At 35.9% G+C, this 27,511-nt stretch overlaps 4 protein-coding genes across 6 annotated transcripts in view; 1 reads left to right on the plus strand and 3 right to left on the minus strand.

The window, feature by feature from the left end:
* On the minus strand, window positions 1-21,659 carry LOC138307989 (E3 ubiquitin-protein ligase TRIM33-like). The gene is made up of 2 exons (XM_069248939.1): window positions 21,558-21,659; window positions 1-4,864 (listed from the first exon to the last, which is right to left on the minus strand). Exon 2 carries the CDS (start codon window positions 4,843-4,845, stop codon window positions 2,578-2,580), a length of 2,268 nt encoding a protein of 755 aa, XP_069105040.1. The 5' UTR covers window positions 4,846-4,864; window positions 21,558-21,659; the 3' UTR covers window positions 1-2,577.
* Window positions 1-21,670, minus strand: part of LOC138307993 (transcription intermediary factor 1-beta-like) — a 38,686-nt gene extending 17,016 nt beyond the window's left edge. Inside the window, exon 1 of the mRNA XM_069248946.1 lies at window positions 21,570-21,670. The gene's annotated coding sequence lies outside the window, so the exon portion shown is untranslated. The remainder of the gene's footprint in view (window positions 1-21,569) is intronic.
* LOC138307995 (pseudouridine-5'-phosphatase-like) overlaps window positions 17,871-27,511 on the plus strand; it is a 12,071-nt gene continuing 2,430 nt past the window's right edge. The window contains exons 1-3 of one of the 3 annotated variants that reach the window (XM_069248948.1): window positions 17,871-18,066; window positions 26,174-26,260; window positions 26,932-27,057. In XM_069248948.1, the coding sequence (XP_069105049.1) occupies window positions 18,057-18,066; window positions 26,174-26,260; window positions 26,932-27,057 (223 nt within the window). In that variant the 5' untranslated portion in view covers window positions 17,871-18,056. Of the gene's footprint in view, window positions 18,067-20,809; window positions 20,866-21,002; window positions 21,040-26,173; window positions 26,261-26,931; window positions 27,058-27,511 lie in introns of those variants that run through there. The other 2 variants (XM_069248950.1, XM_069248951.1) reach the window with 2 other exon arrangements.
* On the minus strand, window positions 22,824-25,693 carry LOC138307992 (tripartite motif-containing protein 2-like). The gene has a single exon (XM_069248943.1). It carries the CDS (start codon window positions 25,666-25,668, stop codon window positions 24,565-24,567), a length of 1,104 nt encoding a protein of 367 aa, XP_069105044.1. The 5' UTR covers window positions 25,669-25,693; the 3' UTR covers window positions 22,824-24,564.

Genomic DNA, 27,511 nt, shown 5'->3' on the forward strand with positions numbered 1-27,511 from the left:
TTCGCTCAGCATATACTTTATTATTTGAAGCATCGACACCAATAAAAACAAATTTTATATTTGGTATGATGTATACATCCACTATTAGGAATATCAAAAGGGTTTCAACACAATCTAGAATCCATATATAATATTAAAATATGGCTATGCTGTCATCTTTTGTTGTCCCCAGTGCTTTATTTAGACTATTGTTCAAGTACTTGTTATCTCTGTAGATTAGTACACCTTTCACTGTACATTAGTTTACCTGTAGCTGTAGATTAGTTTCAACTAATCTACAGTTCCAGGTATACTAATGTACAATGAAAGGTAGAGAGTGACACTACATGCAGCATTGTAAAATTGGACAGATAAATAACAAATAAATGTAATCAAATATAACATAAATGTAGTAGAAAACTTCAGTAATACATATTATTACATATTTTCTGTTTTCTATATTGATTCGTGGACATCGGCATAAATTCAATCACATCAACCACAACGAATAAAATTACTCCTTGTGTTGAAAAGCAAGACTCTTTAGTATTTCGACAGCACAGGCATTCCTACAATGATGTTTTAATTTTAGATAGATATGTGTACTTTCTTTCTTTGAAAATTGAATGAATGCTTTCGGTATATTTCCCAATAATATCACTGTTAATTGCTTCATTTCTTGAATATACATACACGTAACACATAAATCCACGTTTCCCAAATTGAATAATTTCGGTATAATTCCTTATCCAAGAATCACACAAAGCCTACTGAACAAATTTGAAACTTTAAGCTTTCTTTTCATCACTTTGCCGTTTTCACTGAATTTCAATGTAGTTTCCTTTAGAATCCACTAAATCTTGATACTATGTTTTAGGACCAATCATATTCTTCGTTTCATAACGTAGAGCGGTATATTCAAAATTAATACGTTTCCATGGCAATCCTCCATATCTTGTGAATTTCCGACAAGTTATATCAAAGTGAATGGTCTGCCTCTGACATAAAGAACAGTTAAATTAACATATCACAAAATAAACTATGTTTTTGTAAATTTGATAATCATTTTAGATAGTTTGACTTCGTAAAGATCTGATCTGTACTGTCTGCCATGTTGCCTCTTGTACTGCTCCACTCAGAATGAAGAGAACTCAAACTCACAAAAAATTCTCTGGTAATAACATTGGTATGGAATTTCATGAAAAATTCATGCAATGCATGCACGACCAGAGTAGACATATATTACAACAATTACTGTGCTGACAATGTCAAAGATGGTTGAAGGCCTTACCTGTAGCTGTAGATTAGTTACACAATAGCCATAGTTAGCATTGTACATCAGAGTGCCATGTTTTAAGTAAGACAAACACCTCAAACTGTAGCTAAGTCAAGATAATGAACAATGCTCGGCCCTTCGGGCCTCGCATTTTCTATTATCTTGACTAATCTACATTTTTCGGTGTTTCTCCTATACATATCAAAAGAGTTTCAACAGAATCTAGCAGACAATATGTGATGATATCAAAAGAGTTTCAACAGAATCTAGCAGACAATATATGATGATATCAAAAGAGTTTCAACAGAATCTAGCAGACAATATGTGATGATATCAAAAGGGGTTTGACAGAATCTAGCAGACAATATGTGATAATATCAAAAGGGGTTTAACAGAATCTAGCAGACAATATGTGATAATATCAAAAGGGTTTTAACAGAATCTAGCAGACAATATGTGAGGTTTTAAGAATCTAGCGAACAATATGTGATGATATCAAAAGGGGGCTTTTAACAGAATCTAGCAGACAATATGCGATTACATCAAAAGAGTTTTAACAGAATTCAGACAATATATGATAATACCAAAGGCCCACTACGTTTTCGAAAGAGAAAATAAAAGTTTATTATTACCAATTACAACGTCATAACATCTATGGCCTAATTATATAAGATGACGTTTCAACACTAGAAAAATGCAAACAACCTGATGTAAATCAATTGTCACGTGCAGTAGTAATAGTGTTGTAATACGGGGGATACCATGAAACATAAGACGACCCGCGGTATGGAAATTAACATTTCATTTATTTATTTGAAATTGTTATGAAAGTGATGATACCTATAGTATTAGCAGAATGTGAATAACTCTTGAAACTCAACAAAATTTTCATGCTCGTTAAAAGTTACATTTTTACAACTTAGAGTCGTTTTGGTTGAGGTAGATACCTTTAAATGAATATAAATCGAAATAATACATACACCAATCGCTATAACTACCTTAATTTTCAATGATTGAGGAAAGTTTTTAAAGAAATTCTGTCATAGATATGTTTGGTTTATGATATCAATTCTGTATTTGCACATTACAAAGTCATTTGTCCTTACGGTAGGTATTGATTATGCCGGTATGTGTTTATGAGCGTACTTGTTTTACTTTTCGGAGACAACGACGTGACGTTTGCCCACAAAATAATGACGTCACAATCGTTACTACGAAATACAGCAGATGTAGTGTATTCTTTGGTATCATTACACTGACCGCCATCTATCACTTTACAGCAATACTTTCACACCTTTCAAGTAGGTCTGAAGGTAATGCTTTTAATTGAGCCGAAACACGTGAATTACTTCTTGTTGCTGTGGTGATAAGCTAGTCACCACGAGTTTGTCTCCATACATTGATATGGCAGTTGGGCTGTTTATACCATCCTCTGACGTCAGAAGTTTTCTGACCTTTGACCCATCTGCCGATAACTGGACCACGTTGTTGGACACTTGATCACATATATATACGTTCCCCTCGCGATCGACAGTCACTCCCGTCGCATTTTTGACAACTCCTTCGTTCAGAATGGCCTTTTGTATCAGTTTCGTTCCTCTGGCTGGTGATCTTTTTGGGGAAATCTGATTACACTGAATGTGAACGGGTTGTTCCATCAAACTGACCACTTCTGTAGAAATCGCAGAGACATTGGACGAGCCGTATGCAACCATTTCCATATCATCATCGCTGTCATCATCATACTCATCATTCTGTTGATTTGACAAAATGGCGAACGCCTGTTCATACAGTGGATCATACACTAATCTGTGGCAAGGTTTCCCTAACGAGTGTACTTTGAGAGCCTGGCCGTCTCTGCCCATCATATATATATCCTCTGGAGTGGAAACCATGAACTGTTCGTTTACATTGGTAATACCATAGCAACGTATTGAAGTCTGTATCAAGTGCAACTGTCTGAGTTTGTTGGCCTGCACCCCGACGATTTGTAAGCTTTGGTAACCTGACGTGACAGCTATAGTGTCTGCATCCAAAACACATAAGGCTTGTGGAATCCATTGTGTCTGGAACTTATCCAACTCCTGTCCATCTTCAGATATTAGCCAGATGTATGACTGGTCAGAAAAGACTACTATCAGCCCAGTGGACAGTAAAGCAACTTGAACACCATGATAACATTTATCAGCCACACTGTCCGTGTCTGTTTTGTCGTATGTTGTTTCATACTGTCTTATTCTCAATTCCGCACATCTCCCCCGTTTTTTCAGTTCTCTTTTCAGTTTTCTCTTTTCCCTGCACTTCATTATCGGTTCACGCTTCTGCAGAGGCCTTGTCAATACTAGTCTTTTCATCGACAATTTGATCGTGTTAATACTCTTTGCATGGCTGTTCAGTAATGTTTTCACGAAGTGTATACCGCTAGGTAAGGTTTGTGGTTTCCTTTCTATAACAGTTTTACCCAAGGATAAATGTGAATTTTCATTGAGAGTATGGAGGTCACTGCCTATATCGTGTTTGATATGTACAGACGTGAGAGATCTTGAGTAATCTTCCAGTAGTTCTCTACAGGCGCCCGTCTCTGTCTGACATCTGAGAAGTAGTCTAATGGTATCCACGTCATCCTCAAGCTTGACCGCCATTTGTAAGGCCTCTTTTGTACCCAACATTGCCGTCCTCAGCCGATTACATCTCTGTTTCGACAAGTCAACCTTTTCTGATTCTGTTTTGTAGGATGAATTCAGTTCTTGTGTTAATTCCATTTGTCTTTTATCGAGATACGCGTTTAGTCTGTCTCGTAATATGATAAGACTGTCCAATTCGACTTGTTTACATCTCTGCATGTCTTGTTCTTTGTCAATGAAAGATTTAACCATCAGATCCATACTATTGGCTGCCTCCACAAGTGACTTGTCCATACTTTGTATGTTGGAGTTGTTTTTCTGTTTATTGAAATACTCCTTTGTAGTTGTTACCGAGTCACATCGTCGATGTTCTGTGATGATACACTTGTTACACCCTATAAACTTGTGGTCCTCACAGAAACAGTCCATCCTCTCCTTGTGTGTGTCACACACCATGTGTGAAGGTTGTTTCTGGGCCAAGGTCACGCTGTCCTCGCTAACAGCTACGATTTCACAGACTTTGTGGATGACGTCATGAAAATTTGATTTACAGTCATCACAAAAGAACGTGTTGGTAGCGCTACACCATACATCTGCTTTCTTCTGAACATTCTTGGTTGTTTGACATGGCCCGCATAAAGGATTCCTAGTCCCTGTGGTGGACTGGAGATCGATTAATTTCTTCACGTGGTTGTTGGTTGGGAACTGCTGGGCCCACATCTCTTTTCCCACATCCGGATTATGAGACGCTGTTTCCCTCCTACATACCGGACAAGGGAATGTCTTCCCAGCCGCCGTATCTCCGGATAGGTGCTGTGTGATGTAGGTACCGAGACATTCCTCACAGAAGGAATGTAAACAGGGAAGAGACTTGGGTTGTCGGAACTGTCCTAAACATATCGGACATTGTAGTAGACGACCAAGCGAAGAATCATCTCCAGACGAGAAAGCTCGGGACTCTGCCATTCCTAATGAAGATCAGCTTCTGAAAGCAGGGTGAAATAATAACATTAATGGAACATGTATAGCTAAGATGGTTCATTGTAATTCATACAAACATGAGTAATTAAGATGTGAATCAGGTGTAACCATCACAGAATATCATGATATACCTTGGTCAGAACCAATAGCCTTGCTTATAAGGTTCGTTTCAAAACATGTTCGTTTTTTGTCAAAAATAGCTGTAATAAATGAAAACTGCGTCAAAAATTAGACTTCTACTGTTTTAAGGAATCGCTATGCAATGATTAAAAGAAACTACCAATGTTTGTGTGATTCTGAAAACGTGGCCTTCCTACAGTATTTAATGAGTTGTAATATCGTTTTTTCATTAAAAAAAAAATCATTTAATTAGCCGATTTATGAAAAACATTTTATCAATTGAAAGATATTTGAAAAATTAAACTATCTGAACGTTTTGTATGAAGCGTTGAATCTATGATCTCAAGAAATTGTGAACAACGGAATTGTTTTATTTTTTAAAAAAGATGAATGTTAATTTTTCCGATAAGCATTTTGTTTTGAGAGAGATACCCGGATGTTAGGAAAATAGGATGTGACATGATATCAAAGTCTGGTCGGACTTATTGGGGAGTGGCGTAAACAGGGTAAATTTTCAGCTTGGTCATGTTCAAAAATAATGTTTCCCCCATGCGCAGTCCCTCATACGTTAAGCAAGAGTTGTTGTTCGTGTAACGGAACTCTTCGTCTGCCTTTGACCGACGAAATTAGTAATATTCTGATGATAAAAGATACAGATAACACAATTACACTCGATGTAATGTTTATATGATATTACATACTAAATGGAGTTTATTTGGGCTGTAAGATACGGTAGGTCTAATTTACAATTTAACAAAAACTATAATGTTAGCCTAACATTGTTTGAGCAAACAACTTAAATTTTAGCCATTACGTTAGACATGTATTCTAGCGCGTGAAAAAGGTTTTTTTCGGTATAATAAATGTAAAGTGTAAAATGCAATGTTATTTCAGATTTCTACAAGGTCAGATGTGGATTGATTCAAGGTGAAATATTGTCTCTGATTCTATTTACATTGCTTGTCAATGACTTCAAAATGAATTTTATTATTGATAATTGCACTCTATTAGAGATTCGAACCATTTAAGAAATGATGAAAATATTAAAAAATAACGAGAAAATGGTATAACAATAATGAGCAAATTGAGGTTACAAATGAATTCAATTATCTGGGGTTGATGTTAAAACTAAAACGGATTTTTAAGACTCAAAACCATATCTTAGAACAGAGTCAAATGGCTTTGTTGGATCTCTGACCTATGTTTAACACATACCCTTTTTCTGTCTTGTCATTGGTGTATATAAACTCCTGACATTGAAAAGATACACGTCAGCGTCTTAAAATAATACTTGGTGTGGAGTAAAACACTACTAATGCTATGGTGTATATTGAGAGTTGGGAGAGTGTCTTTATCTTTGACTATTATCAGGGAAATTACAATATTTAATTACTGTATGAGACTTACCTACATTAGTATTTTAAAGGAATGAAAACAATCATAATTGGATTTTACAATTGGAACTGGACTTAAGCCGTTGAGGTCTGATTCTGATCTATTTAAGCGCAAGTTAGAAGACCTTTTAGACAGAACTGTATACGTTTGATAAATGACTCAGGTAAATGTAGTTTATACAGCAATCTTAAAACAACTTACTTTTGCTAACCTTATTTAAAGTTATATTGCATGCAAATTTCACTGTAACGATATGTCACTTAAACATTTGATAGTTGAACATTGACATGTAACTTGATGATTTAGATCCCCAAAAGCATATGTCGGCCTATAAGAGAGCCGAAATCTGGGGATCATACATTCTTTGTTTTAAAGGGACAATTCAGTCTAAGAGAACATTAAAATTTCTACATATATCGGGACAAATCCAGTTCTAATGGAAATTTGATCAATCGGTTTTACTGAGATATGCCTGAAAAGCCTATGGTTGTGACATGTGTGTAGATGTTCAAACTCGCTCGCTGTCCGCCATTACACATTTCGGTCGAACTTCTTGTATGCCGAACCCTGTGCCTTGCTCATAGAGTAATGCAACTTTTGTCTAGAACTGCTCAAATCGCTCTGAGAGTAGTGTGTTTACCTTATTAGGTGAATTGTCTTGTCTAAAAGTCATTTTATCACCTTCTCAGTGGTTATGTAGTTTATTTGTTTAACGTGCATGGCTTTGGCTCGGGTATGAGTACAGTGTCCATATTGTACCTGCTTAATCCTATTGATCAACGATTTGATATTTCAACGATATTAATTAAAATACTAAACAATGACGTGGAATTTGTCACTATTTTATGTTATATGTTTCATAAGAAATGTAGAACAATACATTTATGCCATATTTTGCTTCTTGCTTATGTAAAAGAATTAACCTGAGTGAATTGTCCCTTTAAATTGTAGCGCCTTCAATCACCGCCATGTTCAGTGACTTGGGGTTTTTTGTCGGATTCCGAATCGTATCACGTGACTGACGTTCGATACGACCTCCACGTGGTGAGCCAGGTAACTTGTGTATGTTTACGTTTTCCTTCTGGCTAATATGAGCAAATGATGCTGGTATGTGTTCACAGAATGAGTATTTGAAACAGTCAATTCACACATTGCCGTAAAATATTGTGTGTATCAAATATTGTAATGTGCGAGCATTATATAATTTTCTTTGTATATTCAGTCTACATATCTAAATTTCGGTTATCTGCTCATAATTTGAATATAGAGAGGGGAAGATACAGGAATATACCAAGAACTCGGAGAGCATGTTCATTTTGTAATGATGATAACTGAGTATGAATTCCATTTCGTTATGAATGTAATTTTTGCTCGCCAAGTCTCAAAAATGAAAACTTCTTAGACTCGTTACTTAAAATCTCATATGAAATGAACTTTCATGTAAGATCCTATATATATATATAAATACTGTTGGTTAGAAATTCGTGCCAGGGTCTTGTTGTTCTAGCATACACCTAGGCCTGTGGACCTAAATATTTAAAATCTCTTTTTAAGTCACTCAATATCACATAACCATGGAAACACATGATAACGCTAGAATTTGGCAGCTTCGTAAACGGTCCATGAAACATTGGCTATATATATAGAAAGGTGGGGGAGAGAGACGGGCATCCCACGTCACGCATGCATTGTTAATTGTATGAACTGGAATAGTAATGTTTAGAAGTTGTGTTATATTTGGAGCTATTAGTAGCTTTTGTTAAAACATTAGCGGTTGTTGAAGTTCACTAAATATTTAACATTTGGAATGCTTTACTTGGACTGACTAATCAAGTGATCTGTGGTTTGAAAACGATCCGAAATCCCATTCTGGACGCTTGAATGCATTTCAGAATATGTTCAGAGGTAAGGAAAAACTGGTTCAAATATCACTATTTTCTGTAATGAATCATCTTCGAGAGAATGGTATTATATGTAATGTTACGCACGTTTGAAAAAAAAAACCTTAGAAAATCATTTATTATTATTATTCTATTACAAGCTAACCTATACTTACAACATATATATATATCATTGGCTTTCTTAGGTAAAATATGTGTTTTCGTTTTAAATATCACATACAGTGCATGTCTATAACAATAATGACAATAAAAAATGCTAACCGAGTTTTATAACATATAGGTATAATTCTTTTTCACAAAAAATAATACGGGCAGCCACTTGAAACGTCATGTATATACATGTACACGTGCATATCAAAAGGTTTTCCAATACTTTTAAATGACATACGTATCAAATTACTAGGAAACGTTTCTGTCATAATTTGCATGCCTCTGTGTTTTGGCTGAGATGACCAAGATTGCATTTTTACGGTCTCGGAATAGCAGTTGAGACTGCTTGTTTTACACATGTTCATAGAAATTTAACTGTCGAAAACAGACATATCTAGATTTAATATCCCATGAAAAGTTACATAAGTATAGAGACCAACGTGATCGTGAGCATCCGGGGTAGTCTGATTAGGCCAATGACGACTCGCTAGCAGGCGAGTGTCATGGAATGTGCAAATTATAATTAGTGCTAGATGTAAATAAATGAATAAACTATATTTCTTGTTTATGTAAATCATGAATGTACCTGCAATTATGTGCCAACCTTGGAAGCGTTATATTTTGGGCCTATAATATTATTATCGATGCGCTGCTATCGTTTATGTGCGATGATGATTACGATGAGTTCTTGTGCCGGAGCATCAAGCTCGTGTATATACCCTGTCGGACAACCAATATAAAAAATAGATATTGGTAAGTATATTGACCGTGTGTATATCTGTTTTATCCTGCAAACTATTTATCAATTATATCACACATAAGATAGTAATCAAAACGAATAACGATTAATTACACGATTACGCTCAAAGCGAAACTCTTTCTTTTGAGTGATCAAGAAAATGATGCATTCAGTAAACCGAAATAGTGGGTACTGCCCTTTTTTACTGACTCGAGGGGAAATCATGGTAAAGGGAACGTCATCTCCGGTGATTTTGACTTCCACATGTTTTGCGGGACGTGACTGCCGTTTTCAATTCAACTTTCTCTACTCAAGAGTTGACGATCATATTAATGTTTCGGGATAAAGTCAACAATTATAGAAAACTTGGAATCAAAGCGAAACGAAATAAAACATTTATTTACAGACAAGATAAACCGTACAATTTATCCCATGGCTATCTAATTACAGGAAATTCATATTAACCGTTATGCGAAGTTCTTGTTCCTGACTAATGTCGATGATTAGTAGCTGAAAATGGCATTGCGTTTCTTGATAATGCGTTCCGCGTTCTTTTCTAAACTTTAAATTCGTTAAAGGTGAGAAGTACTTAACCCCGCGAAGGGCTCATGAACGCCTTGTTTTTCCAACGGGAATAAACACCGTTTTGTTGATAAAGACCTTCCAAGTATTGCAACGGTGAATAATTTGGCATCAGGGAAAAATTGGACACAAAAAAGTACCAATTGTTCTCTCAAAAGTAATAGCTAGTGTTACACTACATTAGATTTATGCTTGGAACACTTAAACAAAATCGTTCAGATTTCAGAACAATTGGAATTAATGAAAGTACCGTCTTACAGTATTTTTAATTTATTATCCTTACTTATATAAAATGTAAGTTCGACTATTAATATCATTGTTTAATGTTTTTCCAACATTATGTAGCAAAAGTAATTGTACTGGTTTATCTAGGTGTACACAAAGTCCACAACATTGAAATACTGTTCATTGTACAAGTGTAAATTTCTAAAGACCCTTTCGTGTAATAGCCAGTTTAAATTATTTTTTACTTTCGTGATATTAGGCTGAATGTAACTAGACTTAACTGTTAACACCTGCCTTTATCGATCTCATTCACTGAATGTTTATATAACCATTAAACAAAATGATTAATGTGAACTTAGAGAACATATATCAGTTAGATTTTATAGGCCTGTCACAGTGTCCGAGCTTGGTTAGCCACAAACAGTCGACCATTAGTCCAAAGGACAATGTATCACCATTAACTTTCTCTGTTGATAAGACCATCTATTTGGATGGTCTATGTTATCTGAAAAGTAAATTACCATATATTAAAAAGCGTTTGGATGAAAGACGTTGCGTTTAAAGCATTTCCACCTGGATCAAAAATTCGTCCTCTATTTGATACATCGGTTAATTCGAGGTGTGTTTTTACTATTATACCAACCTTTGCCCATTATGGCGGTCGTTTCCCTTGTCCCACATTAGAAACGACCTATCACCTTAATTATTTGACGTCACTTATTATAACGTATTCATTAATGTACAATATAAATTGCAATGCACAATGAGTCTTCTTATCGATAATAGACTAGGGACGTATTTCAGTTTAACCGAGGATCCCCGTTTTTAATTTACATATTAGTAAACAGCACTAACGCTGTACCTGTAACTACGAGTATTTGTAACACATGTACAGCCAGTTGTCTGTCTTATTGTTAGACAATTTGAATTATAATATGGAAAGTCATACGACACAGGGACTTAATATCTGATGAGTAGAAAAAACCTAGAAACTAAATGTAATTGAACAAGAATTGTTTCTGTCCAATGAAATGACGGAAAATCACCTGTTTCCACATGTGTCAATCTTGGATTCAGGATAGGAATTAAACTTGGAGTACCCGATTAATGAAAATTTTTCATATATAAAATCATTCCACTATATAAATCCTGACTTACACACCTTTTATTCCCCCTAAAAACTCAGCAACTTCCGTGTATTTGTAACAACACACACACATACTTACCTTGAATAATATCTACTCGTATCGTTTTTGAAAAGTCGCGTAGTCAGTTCTTGGAATTCGTCAAACCATTTTACTTGTCGTTATCTTCGCGCTGTAGAAACGTTGTATATATATAAATAAATATATAAATGACAACCGTAAAGACTGGTGATTCGCACATCATATACTTTATTATTTGAAGCAGCGACCACCACTATAAAACAAATTTTTATTATTTGGAATGATGTATACATCCACTATTAAGGAATATCAGAAAATGGGGTTTCCACGACAATCTAGAAACCAAATAATAATATTAAAATTAAGTGGCAATGCTGTCGCAACTTGCTCTGTTCCCCAGGGCTATTATTTAATACTATTGTTACAAGTACTAGTTTAGCCCTCAGTAAGAATTAGTACACCTTTCACTGGAACATTCTTATTGACCTGTAGGCTGTAGATTAGTTTTCAACTAATCTACAGTTCCAGTTATACTAATGTTACAATGAAAAAGGTAAGAGAGTGACCACTACATGCAGCATTGTAAAATTGGACATGATAAATAACAAATAAATGTAAATCAAATATAACAAAATGTAGTAGTAAGAACTTTTACAGTAATACATATTCATTACATATTTTCATGTTTTCTATATTGATTCGTGGACCCATCGGCATAAATTCAATCACATCAACCACAACGAATAAAATTACTCTTGTGTTGAAAAGCAAGACTCTTTAGTATTTCGACAGCATCATGGCATTCCTACATTGATGTTTTAATTTTAGATAGATATGATGTTCTTTCTTTCTTGAAAAAATTGAATGAATGCTTTCGGTAATTAGCCCAATAATATCACTGTTAATTGCTTCATGTTCTGTGAATATACAAACACGTAACACATAAATCCACTTTCCCAAATATGAATAAATTTTCGGTATAATTCCTTATCCAACGAATCACACAAAGACTACTGAAGCAAATTTTGAAATTTACTTTTTCGTTTAAGAATGCTTTCTTTTACATCACTTTGCCGTGTTTCAAGCAACTGAATTTCAATGTAGTTTCCTTTAGAATCCCACTAAATCTTGATACATATGTTTTAGGACGCAATCATATTCAATTCGTTTCATAATCGTAGAGCTGTAATATTCATAAATTAATACGTTTTCCAATGGCAATCCGTCCCATATCCTTGTGGATATTGTCCGACAATTATATATGACAAAGTGCAAAGGTCCTGCCTCTGACATAAAGAACAGTTAAATTAAACATATCACAAAATAAACTATGTTTTTGTAAATTTGATAATCCAATGTTATTTAGGATAGTTTGAACACACTTCGGTATAGATCTGATCTGTTACTGGCTCGCCATGTTTCCCTCTTGTACTGCTCCACTCAGAATGAACGAGAAGAACTCAAACTCACAAAAAAAATTCTCTGTTTAATTAACATTGGTATGGAATTTTCATGAAAAATTCATGCAATGCATGCACGACCAGAGTAGACAATAATATAGCATATTACAGTGCTGACAAAAAAAAAGTTACGAAATGAAATTTTGTTTATGGTTTGGTGTTAAAGAAAAGATGTTTGTGCTAGTGAATCAATGTCATTTTTAAGATGAGGAAAAATGAGAATTTAGAATTGATGTGTGCCTTACCTGGTAGCTGTAGATTAGTTACACAATAGCGTGTAGATTAGTTAGCCATATTGTATTACATCAGAGTGCCAAGTCTTTAAGTAAGACAAACACCTCAAACTAGGTAAGCTAAGTCAAGATAATGAAACAATGCTCGGCCCTATCGGGCGCTCGCATTTTCTATTAATCGTGTGACATAAACTACCATTTATTACTGTGTTTTCATCCTATATTACATATCAAAAGAGTTTCAACCAGTAACTAGTAAGACAATATGTGATGATATCAAAAGTAGTTTCAATCAGTAATCTAGCCAGGATACAAATATATGATAATATCAAAGTGCCCACTACTTTTTACGAAAGAGAAAATAAAAGTTATATTATTACCAAATTACAACGTCATATACATCTATGGGCCTAATTATATATAGAATGACGATTTCAACACTAGACAAATGCAAACAACCTGATGTTAACATCAATTTGTCACGGTGCAGTAGTCTAAATAGTGGGTGGGTAATAAGCGGGGGATAACCAAGTGAAAACAATAAGACGAACCCGCGTTATTGAAATTAACATTTCAATTTATTTTATTGTGAAATTGGCGTTATGAATGTGATGATACCTATAGTATTAGCAGAATTGTGAATGAACTCTTGAAACTCAACAAACAATTTTCATGCTCTGTATAAAAGTTATCATTTTTAACAACTATAAGAGTCGTTTTGGTTGAGGTAGATACCTTTATATTGAACTATAAATCGATAATAATACATACGACCAAAGCGCTATAGACTACCTTAATTTTCAATTGATTAAGGAAAGTGTTTAAAGAAATATCAGTCGATAGATATTTTGGTTTATGATGATATCAATATCCTGTATTTTGCACACATACAAGAGTCCATATGAGATCCTTACGGTAGTATAGTTGATTATCGCCGGGTGATGTGTTTAATGAGACGTACTTGGTTTTAACGTTTCGGAGACAACGGACGTGACGTTTGGCCCACAAAATTATGACGTCACAATTCGTTTACTAATGACTACGAATACAGCAGATGTAGTGTTTTCTTTGTATCATTACACAGACCGCCATCTATCATCTTTTACAGCTAGATACTTCATCACACCTTTTTCAAGTAGGGTCTGAAGTAATGCTTTAATTAAGCCCGATACCATCTGAATTTACTTTCTTTTTGCTGTAGGTGATAAGCTATCACCACGATTTGGTCATCCCATCTGATATGGCATATGGGCTGTTTAAACCATCCTTCTGAGCTCAGAAAGTTTTCTAGACCTTTGAACCCATTCGCCGATAACTGGACACGGTTGTTGGACACTTGATCACATATATATACGTTCCCCCTCCGCGATCGACAGTCACTCGAACTTCCCGTCGCTTTTTTTGACAACTCCTTCGTTCAAATGGCCTTTGTATCATGTTTCGTTTCCTCTGGCTGTGATCTTTTATGGGAAATCTGATTACACTGAATGTGAACGGGTTGTTCCATCAAACTGACCACTTCTGTAGAAATCGCAGAGACATTGGACGAGCCGTATGCAACCATTTCCATATCATCATCGCTGTCATCATCATACTCATCATTCTGTTGATTTGACAAAATGGCGAACGCCTGTTCATACAGTGGATCATACACTAATCTGTGGCAAGGTTTCCCTAACGAGTGTACTTTGAGAGCCTGGCCGTCTCTGCCCATCATATATATATCCTCTGGAGTGGAAACCATGAACTGTTCGTTTACATTGGTAATACCATAGCAACGTATTGAAGTCTGTATCAAGTGCAACTGTCTGAGTTTGTTGGCCTGCACCCCGACGATTTGTAAGCTTTGGTAACCTGACGTGACAGCTATAGTGTCTGCATCCAAAACACATAAGGCTTGTGGAATCCATTGTGTCTGGAACTTATCCAACTCCTGTCCATCTTCAGATATTAGCCAGATGTATGACTGGTCAGAAATGACTACTATCAGCCAGTGGACAGTAAAGCAACTTGAACATTCCATGATAACATTTATCAGCCACACTGTCCGTGTCTGTTTTGTCGTATGTTTGTTTCATACTGTCTTATTCTCAATTCCGCACATCTCCTCCCGTTTTTTCAGTTCTCTTTTCAGTTTTCTCTTTTCCCTGCACTTCATTATCGGTTCACGCATTCTGCAGAGGCCTTGTCAATCCTAGTCTTTTCATCGACACTTTGATCGTGTTAATACTCTTTGCATGGCTGTTCAGTAATGTTTTCACGAAAGTGTATACCGCTAGGTAAGGTTTGTGGTTTCCTTTCTATAAACAGTTTTACCCAAGGATAAATGTGGAATTTTCATTGAGAGTTATTGAATAAATTAGTTTTTATCGAATTGTTATTTTCTATCAAAGAATATGTATCTGTCTTGCAAAATTAAGAAAGACAACTTATCTTTTGCAATTACGTTACAGTTAAACTCTAATTTATTTTATCAATACCGTTTTTGTGGAATGTTCATGGCAGCCATCTTGAATATTTTCAATTCCCCAAAGATGCCGAGGTGGCATCATTCGGATTATGATTAAGCACATCCTACTGCAACATGATCAGCAAAAACATTCTATGCGACTATATTTTTGGGTTTTCTGGTTGGCACCTGGACTACTCGGGTTTCTGCCATTCTTAATGAGGATCAGCTTCTGAAAGCAGGGTGAAATAATAACCTTAATGGAATTAGGCGTTTGTTTATGTATAACTAAGATGGAATATTATCATTGTAATTCATACAAACCTGAGTAATTAAGATGTGAATCAAGTGTAACCATCACAGAATATCATGATAAACATTGGTTATAACAAATAGCCTTGCTTATAAGGATCGTCTCAAAACATGTTCGTATTTTTTCAAACATAGCTGTAATAAATGAAAAGTGCGTCAAAAATCAGTCTTCTACTGTTTTAAGGAATCGATATGCAATGATTAAAAATGATTTTATTTTTAAAAAGAGGAATGTTAATTTTGCCGATAAGCATTTTTTTAGAGATACTCGGATGTTAGGAAAATAGGATGTGACATAATATCAAAGTCTGGTCGGAGTTATTGGGGAGTGGCGTAAACAACAGGGTAAATTTTCAGCTTGGTCATGTTCAAAAATAATGTTCCCCCCATGCGCAGTCCCTCATACGTTAAGCAAGAGTTGTTGTTCGTGTAACGGAACTCTCCGTCTGCCTTTGAAAGATACGGTAGGTCTTATTTACAATTTAATAAGAACGATAATGTTAGCCTAACATTGTTTGAGCAAACAACTTAAATTCTGAACAGAGTCAAATGGCTTTGTTGGATCTCTGACCTAGGTTTAACACATACCCTTTGTCTGTCTTGTCATTGGTGTACATAAACTCCTGACATTGAAAAGATACACGTCAGCTTCTTAAAATAATACTTGGTGTGGAGTAAAACACTACTAATGCTATGGTGTATATTGAGAGTTGGGAGAGTGTCTTTATCTTTGACTATTATCAGGGAAATTACAATATTTAATTACTGTATGAGACTTACCTACATTAGTACTTTAAAGGAATGAAAACAATCATAGTTGGATTTTACAATTGGAACTGGACTTAAACCGTTGTGGTCTGGGCTATAATCTGATTCTGATCTATTTAAGCGCAAGTTAGAAGACCTTTTTAGACAGAACTGTATACGTTTGATAAATGATTCAGGTAAAGGTAGTTTATACAGCAATCTTAAAACAACTTACTTTTGCTAACCTTATTTAAAGTTATATTGCATGCTAATTTCACTGTAACGCTATGTCACTTAAACATTTGATAGTTGAACATTGACATGTAACTTGATGATTTAGCTCCCCAAAACCATATGTCAGCCTATAAGAGAGCCGAAATCTAGGGATCATACATTGTTTTGAATAAATCGCCTTCAGTCACCGCCATGTTTGGTGACTTGGGGTTTTGTCGGATTCCGAATCGTATCACGTGACTGACGTTCGATACGACCTCCACGTGGTGAGCCAGGTAACTAGAGTAAGCGCACATGTGTATGTTTACGTTTTCCTTCTGGCTAATATGAGCAAATGCTGCAGGTATGTGTTCACAGAATGAGTATTTCAAACATCCAATTCACACATTGCTGTAAAATATTGTGTGTATCAAATATTGTAATGTGCGAGCACTATTTTCTTTGTATATTCAGTCTACATATCCAAATTTCGGTTATCTGCTCATGATTGGAATACAGAGAGGGAAAGATACAGAAATATACCTAGAACTCAGAGAGCATGTTCATTTTGTAATGATGATACTGAGTATGAATTCCATTTCGTTATGAATGTAATGTGTATGAAGATTTAAGATCAAAATTAATAAAATTTTATTATGTCAGAAATCCTAACATGTTTCAGTTATTTTAATTATCAAATACACAAAATAATAAAGAATTATATAATTTGGGTATGAATATAGACATTTAGCTTCAGAATGAAGAAATTGCTGTCAGAATAAGACTAAATATCACCCAATTTTCATATAAAGAGAATTGTCTTGCAGTAAAGGTTTTTTTTCGAATTTATTTCAAAATGGTGGGATATCATACTGATAAAATTTTGATAAAACGTCGAGGTATGAGAGAATAATACTTATTCATATGTGGATATGCAGGATAAGGATATTCTACCATCGGCATGCATGGGTTTTACAACATTTTGTGACCCTTGGGTAGAATATTCCGAAGGGTCACAAAATGTCGTAAAACCCCGAGGCTTGCCGAGCATGAACATTCATGTAAGATCCTATATAAATATAAATACTGTTGGTTGCCAGGGTCTTGTTTTCCTAGTATATTAAAAATCTCTTTTTAAGTCACTCATTATCACATAACCATGGAAACACATGGTAACGCTAGAATTTGACAGCTTCGTAAAACGGTCCTTGAAACGTGGCTATATATATATATATATATATATAGAAAGGTGGGGGAGAGAGAGCCAATCCGGAGACGGGCATCCCACGTCTAGCATTCATTGTTAATAGTATGAACTGGAATAGTAATGTTTAGAAGTTGTGTTATATTTGGAGCTATGATAGCTTTTGTTAAAACATTTGCGGTTGTTGAAGTTCAATAAATATTTGACAGTTGGAATGCTTTACTTGGACTGACTAATCAAGTGATCTGTGGTTTGAACGATCCGAAATCCCATTCTGGACGCTTGAATGCATTTCAGAATATGTTCAGAGGTAAGGCAAACTGGTTCATATCACTATTTTCTGTAATGAATCACCTTTGAGAGACTGTTATTATATGTAATGTTACGCACATTTGAAAAAAAAACCTTATTATTATTCTATTACTATTAATATCATTATTATTGCATTTCAACATTTTGTAGCAAAGTAATTGTACTGGTTTATCATTGTACTATGACGTCATGTTTTACAAATAAAAGAATTCAAACCCCTGAAGACCGGCATGAGCAAGCGCTAGGGAGGAAAAAACTTTTATAATTGTGTTTTCTTTTTATGTATATATATATAAATTATATATATATATATATAACAACGTAAAGAAGACTGGTGATTCGCTCAGCATAAACCATGGAAAAATTATAATGGAAAAAATAATTACCTCCCTTTGGACAAATAAATCATGTATGTAGAATAAATTCTAAAGGTTTTATTAATATTCTTCTAATGTTTATAGTCGTGAGTGAATATTGATAAAACAGACAAAGTTTTGATTTTAAACTAGAACAAAGTAATTTTGACATGTACTTCCCGTATTATCATACATACACTGTAGTCTTGGGTTCTTTTCACTACACGATTGATGTGTGTAAATGGACTGTTTGTGTCAAGATCTCTGAGTTCGTACCCGTTACAATATTGAACGATATACAGGGGAGACAATAGCAATTTAAGGTATGTATATCGACCAGTAGTAAACCTAAAGCTGTGTTGGTATTATAGGAGTAAACCTAAAGCTGTGTTGGTATTATAGTAGACTCAGTTAGGAGATGGAACCGTTCACCAAGTTAACGTATGTATATGGACCAGGAGTAAACCTAAAGCTGTGATGGTATTATAGTAGACTCAGTTAGGAGATGGTACCGTTCACCAAGTTAAGGTATGTATATGGACCAGGAGTAAACCTAAAGCTGTGATGGTATTATAGTAGACTCAGTTAGGAGATGGTACCGTTCACCAAGTTAAGGTATGTATATGGACCAGGAGTAAACCTAAAGCTGTGTTGGTATTATAGTAGACTCAGTTAGGAGATGGTACCGTTCACCAAGTTAAGGTATGTATATGGACCAGGAGTAAACCTAAAGCTGTGATGGTATTATAGTAGACTCAGTTAGGAGATGGTACCGTTCACCAAGTTAAGGTATGTATATGGACCAGGAGTAAACCTAAAGCTGTGATGGTATTATAGTAGACTCAGTTAGGAGATGGTACCGTTCACCAAGTTAAGGTATGTACATGGACCAGGAGTAAACCTAAAGTTGTGATGGTATTATAGTAGACTCAGTTAGGAGATGGTACCGTTCACCAAGTTAATGTATGTACACCGACCAGGAGTAAACCTAAAGTTGTGATGGTATTATAGTAGACTCAGTTAGGAGATGGTACCGTTCACCAAGTTAAGGTATGTACATGGACCAGGAGTAAACCTAAAGTTGTGATGGTATTATAGTAGACTCAGTTAGGAGATGGTACCGTTCACCAAGTTAAGGTATGTACATGGACCAGGAGTAAACCTAAAGTTGTGATGGTATTATAGTAGACTCAGTTAGGAGATGGTACCGTTCACCATGTTAAGGTATGTACATGGACCAGGAGTAAACCTAAAGTTGTGATGGTATTATAGTAGACTCAGTTAGGAGATGGTACCGTTCACCAAGTTAAGGTGTGTACATGAACCAGGAGTAAACCTAAAGCTGTGTTGGTATTATAGTAGACTCAGTTAGGAGATGGTACCGTTCACCAAGTTAAGGTATGTATATGGACCAGGAGTAAACCTAAAGCTGTGATGGTATTATAGTAGACTCAGTTAGGAGATGGTACCGTTCACCAAGTTAAGGTATGTATATGGACCAGGAGTAAACCTAAAGCTGTGATGGTATTATAGTAGACTAAGTTAGGAGATGGTACCGTTCACCATGCTAAGGTATGTATATGGACCAGGAGTAAACCTAAAGCTGTGTTGGTATTATAGTAGACTCAGTTAGGAGATGGTACCGTTCACCAAGTTAAGGTATGTACATGGACCAGGAGTAAACCTAAAGTTGTGATGGTATTATAGTAGACTCAGTTAGGAGATGGTACCGTTCACCAAGTTAAGGTATGTATATGGACCAGGAGTAAACCTAAAGCTGTGTTGGTATTATAGTAGACTCAGTTAGGAGATGGTACCGTTCACCAAGTTAAGGTATGTACATGGACCAGGAGTAAACCTAAAGCTGTGATGGTATTATAGTAGACTCAGTTAGGAGATGGTACCGTTCACCAAGTTAAGGTATGTACATGGACCAGGAGTAAACCTAAAGCTGTGATGGTATTATAGTAGACTCAGTTAGGAGATGGTACCGTTCACCAAGTTAAGGTATGTACATGGACCAGGAGTAAACCTAAAGCTGTGTTGGTATTATAGTAGACTCAGTTAGGAGATGGTACCGTTCACCAAGTTAAGGTATGTACATGGACCAGGAGTAAACCTAAAGCTGTGTTGGTATTATAGTAGACTCAGTTAGGAGATGGTACCGTTCACCAAGTTAAGGTGTGTACATGGACCAGGAGTAAACCTAAAGCTGTGTTGGTATTATAGTAGACTCAGTTAGGAGATGGTACCGTTCACCAAGTTAAGGTATGTATATGGACCAGGAGTAAACCTAAAGTTGTGATGGTATTATAGTAGACTCAGTTAGGAGATGGTACCGTTCACCAAGTTAAGTATGTATATGGACCAGGAGTAAACCTAAAGCTGTGATGGTATTATAGTAGACTCAGTTAGGAGATGGTACCGTTCACCAAGTTAAGGTATGTACATGGACCAGGAGTAAACCTAAAGCTGTGATGGTATTATAGTAGACTCAGTTAGGAGATGGAACCGTTCACCAAGTTAAGGTATGTATATGGACCAGGAGTAAACCTAAAGCTGTGTTGGTATTATAGTAGACTAAGTTAGGAGATGGTACCGTTCACCAAGTTAAGGTGTGTACATGGACCAGGAGTAAACCTAAAGCAGTGATAGTATTATAGTAGACTAAGTTAGGAGATGGTACCGTTCACCAAGATAAGGTATGTGCATGGACCAGGAGTAAACCTAAAGCTGTGATGGTATTATAGTAGACTAAGTTAGGAGATGGTACCGTTCACCAAATTAAGCTTACCTAATCTGTGAGCAATTTCAAGCTTAAATTGACGATCACATAATCTTTTGACAGAACGTTCTCCAAAACTATTTGGAATTCGGATACGAGATTACACAGTCAAACCAATACAGAGAATTTTAGCCTGTGAATTACAAGAATTGATAGGTAGTAGAAGCTGTTGGAAAATATGACGTAATATAACGTGTACATTAAATTAAGCTCTAGATGTTTTATATATCGTATAAGGAGGAAACATCTTCCTTGGTGTTACTGGAAATATTGGGCCTTTGTTGAGAGCCCTGAACATGTCTGAACAAACCGAACAGAAAATACGAAATGTCCATATATCTAACTTACCTTGACACTTACATTTGATTAGATTTCGTCCCTACAACTCCACCATTTGAGAAAGTAACCTCTCCGATTCAGAAAAGCAGTATGACGTTCGCCATTACGGTGTTGTGTTTGCTTTCGTTGCTTGCCAATTTTATCTACACGACCTTCACCGTTATTACTGATGTCATTACACGTCGGTAGAAAACCTGTACAAAGTTTATATCGTGACTAATGCACGAGGTATAGATATTATATGTATGAGGGAGAGAGGACATGGTTTGTAATCCTATTTTAGGATATATAGTTTGTAATTCTATTTTAGGATATATAGTTTGTAATTCTATTTTAGGATATATAGTTTATAAAAAATTGTTTGTAATCCTATTTTAGGATGTATAGTTTAAGTTTCCAAGGATGTTATTAATAAAATATTTGTCCTTATTTTGGTCGTTATGCATTGCATCTACATATCGGCATAAAAACATAATCAGTCACACACAGAAATGTTTCTTTTTTATTTATTTATTTGTGCAATTAGGCATAATAGAATACAATTTCATGATACCTTAGACATAATATAAGATATGATGTAAACTTACAAATGCTATAACCACGATTTCTACAGTCACGAACTATGTAATATGGTAATTATATGTATTTTGCCATTATTTATGCACTTTTATCAAATTCATGAAAAACATTAATTGTACTCATTTTAAGAGTATTTGTATTCATTAAATAATCCGTATAGCTATGCATATGGTCTGTTATCTAATGTCTAGACACATGGCAATTTATGTAAAATTAGTAAAGCAACAAAATGATAATCATGGTAGATAGCACACTATTTCTTTTGTAATACTTTTAAGTTTTGTACAACCACGGTGATATTATATGCCCAAATAGACCACATAATTCGTCACATCCATACCATCTGGACTGGACTTCAACTATGATGTTTAGGTCCTCGACTTTTGTTTCTGTAGAAATCGAATTAACATCTAAATGCTATACACTGCTACAATTAGAAAATTTCAGGTTCACAGTATTTGTTAATAGAAAATATTTCCAGAATGATATTGAAAGTATTTTTACCTGAATCGATTCGGTACATTCGCGATAAACAGAATCAAGGTATAATCCTTGGTTCACAGTATTTGTTAATAGAAAATATTCCCAGAATGATATTGAAAGTATTTTTACCTGAATCGATTCGGTACATTCGCGATAAAACAGACCGAATCAAGGTATAATCCTTGTAGTAAATTATAATGTAAGGATACAAGGTGGTACGATATATTGTTTTATTTGAATATGATACATTCGATAGTCTCTCAGTTAATGGTTCTCTTGACGTGATAAAAGGCATGCAATAGTTGACCGATATGGTATTGGAACAGTCTATAGTTAACCGATATGGTATTGGAACAGTCTATAGTTGACGATATGGTATTTGAACTGTCTGTAGTTGACCGATATGGTATTGGAACAGTCTATAGTTGACGATATGGTATCTGAACTGTCTGTAGTTGACCGATATGGTATTGGAACAGTCTATAGTTGACCGATATGGTATTGGAACAGTCTATAGTTGACCGATATGGTATTGGAACAGTCTATAGTTGACCGATATGGTATTGGAACAGTCTATAGTTGACCGATATGGTATTGGAACACTCTATAGTTGACCGATATGGTATTGGAACAGTCTATAGTTGACCGATATGGTATTGGAACAGTCTATAGTTGGCCGACATGGTATTGGAAGAGTCTATCGTTGGCCGATATGGTATTGGAAGAGTCTATAGTTGACCGATATGGTATTGGAACAGTCTGTAGTTGACCGATATGGTATTGGCACACTCTATAGTTGACCGATATGGTATTGGAAAATCTATCTTTTCTGATTGATCGACGGTACAAACTTTTATAACAATCGAATGTCACAGGAAAATGTTCGTTTAACGTGAAAATAAGTCAGAAACTTTCCAGCATTAATTAAATATTCCTTTAACACTAGATTGTCATGGCAACATTTTTAATAAGTTATCGATGTTACATCACACAGATCTTTAGCGCATCCGGTACACATGCACTTCACTCTGTTGCTGTAGCGACACACAGCTCACCACGAACCTGTCCCCATACACAGATATGGCCAACGGCCTGCTGATACCATCCACTGACGTCAAGAGTTCCCTGACCTTTGACCCGTCTGCAGGAATCATGACCACATTGTTGGACGCTTGACCACAGACATAAATGTTCCCATCCCGGTCTACGTCCACCCCAGTAACATCACTGACCACTCCAGTTTTCAGAACTTCGTTCTGTGAGCCGTTCGACAGTGTGACCACAGCAACGTAACTCTCTGCAAGGGTCGCAACTATTCGGTCAGAATGTTCATCATATGCCAGATTATGGCAGCCACATCCAAGTGACTGAATGCAAGTGGCCTCCCCTTGTTTCGTCACTCTGTAAATATCATGTGGTGTGCTGACAGCATACTCTCCTGCGATGTGCGTTATACCATAGTAGCAGGTGAGGTTAAGAGGCATGCTTATTGTAGATACTGACGTCAATTTGGAATCATGTATCCGTACGATATGTATTCCTGTGAGCTTATAGGAAGCATGTCCACCATATAGATGATTATGAAATACTCCACCTCTACCAGATGCCAAAGCCACGGCTACAGTGTCGCGATCAACGCGGCACATGCCCCGTGTATTTGCCCCTACCCTAAGTTCATTCAGATTTTTTCCGTCCCCTGAAAAAAGCCTCAAAACATCTTGTGCATAGTCACTTACAATGAAGTGATCTTCGGACATCAAAACAATACTTTTCTGAGGCATTGCTCCTTGACTATTAGCAAAAGCCACGTTAGTTGTATGAACATTTATATTGATTGTTCGTATTTTTTGTGCTTGGCATTTCGACAACATCTTAAAGTAATTAACGCCTTCGGGTAACTTTTTCGGTTTCCTTTCGACTGCAATGTTACCCAAGCCCAAGACAGAGGAATCGTCTAACACTTTGTTACTAGGTTCGATTTCGTGATTGATGGTGACCGAGGTGAATGTTTTTTTTCCAATTCATCTAACAGATCATCAAACGCTTCAGTTTCGGCCCTGCCCCTTTGGTACAGTTCTATCGATTCAGTATAATCCTCCCGCAATAATGCCATCCTTAACGATTCTTTCGTGTTCAGCATAGAAGCTCGCAATCGCTGAAATTTTCGCTTGTATAAGTCCACTTTTGCTTTCTCTGTTTTGTATGCTGTGTTCAACTGCTGAGTTATCTCCACTTGTTTTCTGTCCAGATGGCTGTTGATTCGCAGCCGTAGACGTTGTATATCTTCCAACCCATCATCCTGACACCGCTTTATCGTATCCACCTGACTATCGAAGGTTTGTACAATACGTTCAATTGAGTTCGATGCCGTGTCGAAGAGCTTATCCATGTTGATCTGTTTTTCTATATACTCCTTAGTAGTTTTTACCGAGCCACATTGCCGATGTTCTGTGATGATACATTTGTTACATCCAACAAACCTATGGTCTTCACAGTAGCAGTCCATTTCCTGGCCGCTGTGTGTAGGACATAACGCTGGTGAAACCGGTTCCAAATGCTGCATTGAAGTTTGTGTGATATGTGTTATATCGCATCCTTTATGAACAACATCATGAAACTTTGACTTACAAAGTTCACAAAATAACATCCCGTTGGTTTTGCAGTACAATTGAGCAGGATTTTCTTCGTTCTTTGTCGTTTTGCATGGTCCACAAATGAGCTTGGTGTCTTTCCTCTTCAGGCGATCTATCAATCTGGTGATATGGTAGTTGGTTGAAAAGTGTTGAGCCCACTTTGTTTTGTCCTCGCTAGGTTTGACAGGAAATGTGATCTTCCTACAAACAGGGCACGGAAAGGAGAGGATGGACGCCATTTCACCGGATACGTCTGTGGCTATGTAGGTACCGAGGCATTCCTCACAGAAAGAGTGTAAGCAGGGGAGAGATTTCGGCTGTCGCATCTGCTCCAGACATATAGGACATTCCAACAGACGACTGACCAGCAGCCGAGTGTCATTGTCGTATGCTAAATTGTCCTGTGAAGATCCCCCTTCGGCCATTGTCTGTCGTATGAGGATGCCCAACCTGAAATTTAAAGAAACCAAATATGATTTTGAACAAATGACTTGTATTATGAAATCACGTTCGAAAGATATGATACCAAAATCAACGCACACCAGAGACGGGTTTCCACAATCAGTGCAAGGAGGAATGAGATGGCCAATAAATGTTTCAATTCATGTTCCTCCTGGCATTTTGCGTTTGCATATATCGCCATTCGGGGTTGTTTTTCGTTCAGCGTTTAACATTTCGTGAAACGCAATTTTCGACATGTGTTTTTCGTATTTCGTTTTTGTTGTACTCTTTCACTCGCATTTTCAGAGAACATTCGTTAGACGTTCCAATGTAACCGCTATGCTATTGTTTCGTTGTGAAACATTGCTTAGTAAGAATTTGAACTTTGCACCCTCGGAAACCACGGTGGTAGGCATGTGACTTGATTGCTTGAGTAACCGACGATATTTGAACTTTTTCACTGATTTTTAGATTTTCTTTTCGTTCTAGGGACAGTAACTCTAGAATATCTCATGCAGAGTACGATGCCTGTCCCAGTCACACATGTGATATTTGATGTGGACGGTTTACTGTTAGGTAAGTAATTTAATATAATAATACAATACATGTTATCATTAAGGATTCGTTATGATAGTGACCTACACATATGTCATCCTTTACGTTGATGGTTTGATATATAAATCAATATAAGGTTAACTAAGGTGTGTAAACAACGGTCTCTCTGAGTAGACTGATAGCAGCACAGCAGTGTCACGTGAACATGCAGTGTAGTGGTGACAACTGGTATATGTATATCTATGTACTGACGTTAGGATGTTTATGCCCGTGTATTGATAAAATGTCACATATGGTGGCAGACTGTGAGTGAATATTCGTGTATGATTTATGAATAAATTATATTAGAATCCCCAGATTATAGCAATGTGATTATGTTTCTAAATTGTTGCGTTTTTATATTTATCAAAATTGAAAATATCATAGAATCCCTAGATTATAGCAATGTGCACGTGATTATGTTTCTAAATTGTTGCGTTTTTTATATTTATCAAAATTGAACATATCATTCTATCTAATTAAATTTCTTTTGGTAGAATTATGTAATTATCTAAAATAGTTATGGCTTAATTCAACTTTAATAATAAAAATGCATATGATACATGATATGTTTGTTATTTTTTGTTTTTAAAGTATTTTTGTCCCGTTGTATCTGTTACTTTATCCTAAACGGTGCAGATTTATTTTCGTAGATTCGGAGAGTATCTATGACGTCATCATTGACTCAATCCTGAAGGAACACGGTAGAAAACTCTCAACAGAGGCCAGGTGTAAAATAATGGGCAAAAAAGATACGGAAGTGGCGACAATTTTGATAGGTTTGTATTATAATTAGACATGACTATAGGCTAGTACTTAACATAATCATAACTTACACATACATTATAAGTTACATTGCAATTAAAGTATACATTTCCAATTATTCGTTCGATTTTATAAAATCAATTAACTGACGAACATTATATTTCAGTAATTCAATTTTGCTTGAAACGAGCATTTTCATTGGCTTAAAAACTTACTTTATCAGCCCAAAAAGAAAAAAGGCGTCGCCGTTTGTAATTTTGCTTCTGACTGGCTGAGATGACGGCGTAATGATTTCAAAGACAATAGAGTCCCAAAATGAATTTTGAATATAGAAGAGATAATCTTTAGTAAATTGAGTTATACGGATTAATTTGAATAGATTTGTTATGTTATGGAGATATAACACAAAAATATGAGTGTGAGTGTACTCTCATCATAAACCGCTTCGCGATTTATTCAGAGTACACT

Source organism: Argopecten irradians, chromosome 14 (genome assembly GCF_041381155.1).
Source record: "Argopecten irradians isolate NY chromosome 14, Ai_NY, whole genome shotgun sequence".
In the NCBI taxonomy this organism is placed as follows: domain Eukaryota; kingdom Metazoa; phylum Mollusca; class Bivalvia; order Pectinida; family Pectinidae; genus Argopecten; species Argopecten irradians.